General features: G+C 33.9%; 1 protein-coding gene and 1 non-coding gene across 2 annotated transcripts; one reads left to right on the forward strand and one right to left on the reverse strand.

Annotated features, from left to right (window-relative positions):
• The first annotated feature begins 225 nt into the window (after positions 1-225).
• On the forward strand, positions 226-3,114 carry LOC114739854 (transcription factor MYB83). Its single transcript, XM_028927958.1, has 2 exons — positions 226-539; positions 2,320-3,114. Exons 1-2 carry the CDS (start codon positions 256-258, stop codon positions 3,107-3,109), a joined length of 1,074 nt encoding a protein of 357 aa, XP_028783791.1. The 5' UTR covers positions 226-255; the 3' UTR covers positions 3,110-3,114.
• A 1,118-nt stretch (positions 3,115-4,232) lies between these two features.
• Positions 4,233-4,314, reverse strand: TRNAS-GCU (transfer RNA serine (anticodon GCU)). Its single transcript has one exon. It is a non-coding gene; the product is annotated as a tRNA-Ser (tRNA).
• Positions 4,315-6,169: the final 1,855 nt, after the last annotated feature.

Consider the following 6,169-nt stretch of genomic DNA (forward strand, 5'->3'; position numbering starts at 1 on the left):
TCCCCCTCCAATCCGTTTTCCACTCTACCCATCAACTAACTACACAAACAAACACAATCTCTCTCTCTCTCACTCATATTTCATATTTTAAGCAAACCCCACAAGCCCGTCACCATCATCATCACCATTCCCACACTATGAAGCCTCCTTCTGCTATATAGCACTCTGTCAGATCTCTCTCACAAACCCACTTGGACAAAAAAGAAACTCTGATCCTCCCTTTGTCTCGATCCTCAATATTACTAGCCGATACATATGATAATGGGGAGGGACAAGAACAGTAGTAAGAACAATAATAACGTTGTGAAGCTAAGGAAGGGGTTGTGGTCGCCGGAGGAGGATGAGAAGCTGATAAGGTACATGTTGACCAATGGACAAGGTTGCTGGAGTGACATTGCCAGAAATGCAGGTCTTCAACGTTGTGGTAAAAGTTGTCGCCTTCGTTGGATTAATTATCTCAGACCTGACCTTAAGAGAGGCGCTTTCTCTCTCCAAGAAGAACAACTCATTCTCCATTTTCATTCCATTCTTGGCAATAGGTAAGTGTTTTTCCCCCCCACTAATTGTTTTATCTTCAATCATTAAATCTCAAGCTAATTCATTACATATATACTCATATGAGATATATCAATCCCTTAAATTTATTCTTTTATTTTCTCCTCAATTATTATTAACGTGTCTGTTTAATATGGATGCCAAGTTAACATGCTTCAAATAGAGGAATTTTATTAACTTAGACATTTTTGTTAGATGTTACAAGAAATTATTCATATTTAATTTCTTCCATTTCTCTTAAAGTGATCTATGGTATTATTAGAGTATTCATGTGTTAAATTTTCATACATAGAGTATTCATGAATTTTCTTTACCTTGCATACTTGTCAGTTCTTTGGATATGTTTTTGTCTGAGCACTTCATCGCGTACAAAGTACACATATACAGACAAAGAATTCCTTTTCTAATTAATTAGAGACTAACATATATAGGAGGAATATCTGAACACCTCGGCTATATCATTGACTACATACATTAATCTTAGAAAATCCAACTGAACTTAATAATGCTTGGGCTCACAGAAGATATACAGTTAAGATCAATCCAAGGCAACTATAACTAAGTCATATTTATGTATTGACGCAATATAATCTTTTTATGACTCAATATTTTGTTACTGATCTTTGAAGTTTCTGTGTACAAAGTTTTGTCTGGGGTTTCAAGAGAGTTTGCCTAATTTACTACTAATTTCAGTCCTTAACATAAGAGTTTGTTTGACTTTTATTTTGGTTCTAAATATAAGACTCTAATCTACTGTCTTTTATATTTATTTTTTTTCAAGATAGTTTTTGTAATAATGGTAGTTCTAGCAAATACATTTAATTAACAAGGATATTCTAGGAAAAACAACACATATTTATTTCAAATAACTAACTTAACAAACTTTCTTAATCTATTCAAATCAGTCAATTAACTTTAAGAACCGGAGGTGTTATTAATGATTGGTGAATTTCTTCCACTATTTTCCCAAAAGATTCTAGTTTTTATCTGAAAGCTGCATGCATTATCAGCTCTTCATTTTCCAGCTTACATGCTCAGTTTCATTTTCCTCTTTGTGGGGTTTTCAAGTTTCTATCGGAAATCGTCGGATAGAATGTAATTCATAAATTCCCCCCCCCCCCCAAAATCTAACTGATGTGGGGTACCATCTCAATGCACAGGTTTCGGGATTCTTACATTATATACCTACCATATTATATTTACGGACCATATTCAAATAAATGATCAAGGATAAATCACAAAGTTTACACCTTTAATGTGATTGAGCTCCTCACTCTTCTGTGTGACAAATCCATCAGTAATGGTGATCATGAATGATGTCATTGACATTATTATATGATCTACCTAAAAATGATGACTCAAGTTTTTTCTTTACTTTAAGTTTCTTTGATTTTCTATTGGATCAAACATTTATCATTATCCCAATCGAAAGTTACATATACCTGTTAGTTAGAACAACAAAAATCTTTCTATTTAATTAACAGCACCAACTAAAAATATCACCTTCTGATTATGACTTGGCCTCATATGGAGGCTCTCACACAGGACAATTCCTTCCCTGCCCATTAACCTAAGAGGTCCTCACATGGATTGAAGATAAGCCATACAGTTTTTGTGCTGCAGCTTACAGGCTTAGAAATCTGTGAATATATATCAGTGTCACACACACACACACACACACAACACACACATTAGGTTTCTGTCTTCTCCATCTAGCTGGTTTTTTAAATCTTTTTTTTTTTTTTCTGGTTCTGAAAATCTCAGGTGGTCTCAGATAGCAGCACGTCTTCCAGGACGCACAGACAATGAGATTAAGAATTTCTGGAACTCTACTTTAAAGAAAAGGATGAAAAACAACACTGCTTGTACTACTGCTGCTACTACTTCCACTGCTATTCCTTCACCAAACAACAGTACAGACTCATCATCAAATCATATTATGCTGAATGGCATCACCACCACCACCACCACCACATCCTCAATGCCCTTCATCAACATGACCATGTGCAATATGGACTCATCACCTTCATCAATATCATCATCTTCATCGGCATCCGTACAATCCATGCAAGCCGCAGCTTTTGGTGGTGACCACCAGTTAATGGAGTATCCCTTTTCCATGTTGAATAATCACAGTAATATTCCTTATGATATGCCTGCATCCTTTGGTGGTGATGGTGGCGGCGGCGTGGTGGAGGATGGGTTTTACGGAGATGATTATAATAATGGAACGGGGTTAGAGGGAGAAGATAGTAAAATAATGGGGTTAGAAAGAGACCTGTGTCTTCCTCCTCTAGAGAGTAGAAGCATGGAAGAGAAGTATAATAACAGTAGTGTTGTTCCTACTGATGTGAAAAGTCAAATCAACAACAACCATTTTAATAATGGTTGCTTCAATAACACTGATCATCATCATCATCATCAGGACTTGGTCGGGTTTGGGAATTATAATCATGGACAATCAGGAGAAAACTTAAGAGTGGGAGAATGGGATTTGGAGGGTTTGATGCAAGATATATCCTCTTTTCCTTTCCTTGATTTTCAAGTTGAATGAGCAATGTCCCAACTTTGAAAATCTTTCATTTCCCTCTCCCTCCCTCCCTCCCTCTCACAGAGACATTCACGCAACCGCGGTCAATGCACAAACCCATTTTTCCTCTCTTTCAGTCACTCCAAATGAAATAACCATAAACCCTTTGTGGATCACCCATTTTCTGCCTTTTCTCATCAATTGTACACACCCAAATTCCAAAGCCAATCTCGTTGAGTAATATATATCCACCCTCGGAATTTTTCATTTTCTTTCTTGTTCTTTTAGACGTTTACTTAAACACCTTCAATGCACAAACATTTTTTCCCTCCACATTCAGTTCCTCCGAGTACAATAAACACAAACCCTTTTGTGGACCATATCTTACCTTCTTGTCATCACCCATTGTTTCATTCACCATTTCTCAGAATTGTACACAACCAGCTTCCAAATTTCCTTCAAGAACTCCGTTCTTGTGTGAGGTACATATAAATATGAGTAGAGAGAAATCTGGAGTTGCTTGTGAATAGAGGGGTGCATGGGCATTAATGTTGTTGCATATCTTGTTTTTTCTGGTGCCATTTTCTTTGTGTGAATTTGCGGGAATAGGTTAGGTTGGTGAAATAATGTTCAAACTTCAAAGGAGATTCTTATGATGAAGATTGAAGAAGAGAAAATGTGAATAGTGAGAAAGGTTACGTTGTATTAGGGAGAAGTCAAAAAAAGCAGAAGAATGAAATAAAAAAGGTGTTAGTTGTTGAACTGTACGTAGTGTTGTTTGTATTATAAGAGAAGGAAGCAAAAATATGCAGAGGTTGTTATATTGAGTTAGTGAAAAGTAACCGGGGAGAAAAAAAAAAAAAACATGTACAAGAAGATAATGATGATGTAAACTCATCAGACCAAAATAGTTAAGTTGGAAGTTTTTATTCGATTTATACTGTTTCTCTCTATTCTGTATTTTACTGTTTTGCTTCAAGAAATTTAGCTCCATGCCTCCCTCCCTCGGTCAGTGAAAGACGAAACAGCGAAAGAGGAAGTGATTAGAAAAAAAATGGACAGGGAAAGAGGAAACACAGTGATTAAACAAACAAATTTGGACGGGGAAAAGAAGAAACAGAGAAAGAGTAAACGAAAAAATAAAGAACGTCGCCTGAGAGATTCGAACTCTCGCGGGGAAACCCCATGTACTTAGCAGGCACACGCCTTAACCACTCGGCCAAAGCGACGTTGGCGTTGTCAGGCTTCCGTTACAAATACTTAATGTCAAAACGCATAAGTCATATCAACTGTCACCGTTGTCTTTGTCAGCCTCATAAAAATCCCTTTGAAAACGGGATAGAGGATGAAGTCGGTCTCCTGAGTAATAAATTCAAAATTTTTGGAGAGAAAAAGCTGCGTTGGCAAAGCTAACTTTATTTAGGCTCAATAATAATCAAATTTAGATTTCATTAATAATACTACCTCCGGTCCTAATTATAACACCCAGTTGACTTATTTGAGGAGATTAAGAAAGTAAGTTAAGTTGGTTATTTGTAATAAATAAGTGTTGTCATTCCTAAAATATCCTTGCTAATTAAGTATATTGGCTAAAACTATCATTATTAGAAGGATTATCTTGGAAAAAATGCATAAATATAAGAGACAAAATAGATTGGGGTCTTATAATTAGGACTAAATAAAAAGTCAAACGGGGTCTTATAATAAGGACCGGAGGTAGTACTACAACTTATAAAAGCTAATTGGAGAATAAACTTAGTTCTAAATATAAAATTTCAATTCATTTTGTCTTTCATCTTTTTTCGGAATATTTTACTGATTTCAATAATCTATAGCACAAAATTGAAAGGGATAATCAAGGGAAACCATCAGATATTCATGATAAATAACTAATTTAACTAATTTTTTTAAGATTATATTCTTAATTTAGTTTATCCAGCTTTAATATTAAGCATAAATGTAGTACTAAATATTGTTTAAGGTAACATGAAGAATTAAACATATAAGAAGATATTTGAATTTAAAATATACGTGAAATTTTATTTAATTTATAGATTCAATAATACGAGACTTACAACACTTCCCTTCTATGAATTCTGATACACAACGAACATATGTGTGGTAGAGATATTTGGCTAAAATAAATGATGTACTGTGTAAAAAACAGTGAATTAGTGATGAAAATTTTTATATCAAGGATAATTTTATTGTTAAATAGATTAGTGATGGAATTAGTCTGATGGTCACTAATTTATTTGCGCCTAAGTTAAACTCTACGCAAATGTTTGGCCCAACATCACATCACTAGCGCCACGTCACCTGATTGCCACCTCATTGTCAGGTTATGCCCATGCCGTCCCAAAATGAGAATTATAATGAATTCTAAGAAAATAAAATACATACAAAATAAATTAAAAAATTGTCTTTTTTCACTCTGGGACTTGTTAATTTCTTATTCTGGGATTTGTCACTATTACAGACTGTTTAAATTGTTATTAAGACTTTTTAATAATTATTTTTTTAAAAATCTCATTATAATTCTCGTAAATAAGAATTGGTTATCCTTAAGGTTTGTGAGAGGCAATTTCATTGCTAAATATGTTGTAACAGATTAGTGATAAAATTTTTGCAACAGAAATATTTCATGGCTAATAGTAAAAATGAATTTGCCATGGATTTGTGACAGAATACATTAATGTTGTTAATTTTTTTTATTGTTAATCTGTTGTCTTTTTGTGTAATGATGTAGATTAAAATTGGTTTCCATATGTAAAACGCTTTTATTAATTAATTACTATTAACTATGATCCTTGAAATAATTATATATTTTTTTGTTTGTACAGATCTTTCAAATATTTTAGATCACACTTACGCGGAACTAATTACAATAATAATTAATTCATATTACCCAAAAAATAACAAGTTTATGTAGTAAATGAGTATCAGAGATTTGGTCAAAAAAATTAGTATCAGGTATATATTAAATATTGTATTAAAAGACTAGTCATATTATAGGTGATTATCAGCCATGAATTCTCATTGTTCAGGGAAAAAAAAGCTAGGATTACAGTTTACGTACTAATC

The sequence above is a fragment of the Neltuma alba genome, unplaced genomic scaffold, assembly GCF_004799145.2.
Source record: "Neltuma alba isolate B1F8T4 unplaced genomic scaffold, ASM479914v2 tig00000493_pilon, whole genome shotgun sequence".
NCBI classification, from domain to species: domain Eukaryota; kingdom Viridiplantae; phylum Streptophyta; class Magnoliopsida; order Fabales; family Fabaceae; genus Neltuma; species Neltuma alba.

Bases quoted from the DNA above. Each gene is read 5' to 3' on its own strand.
- LOC114739854 (XM_028927958.1), top strand. From the start codon at position 256: ATGATAATGGGGAGGGACAAGAACAGTAGTAAGAACAATAATAACGTT. The intron at 540-2,319 runs GTAAGTGTTTTT...TGAAAATCTCAG, and splicing joins CATTCCATTCTTGGCAATAG to GTGGTCTCAGATAGCAGCAC.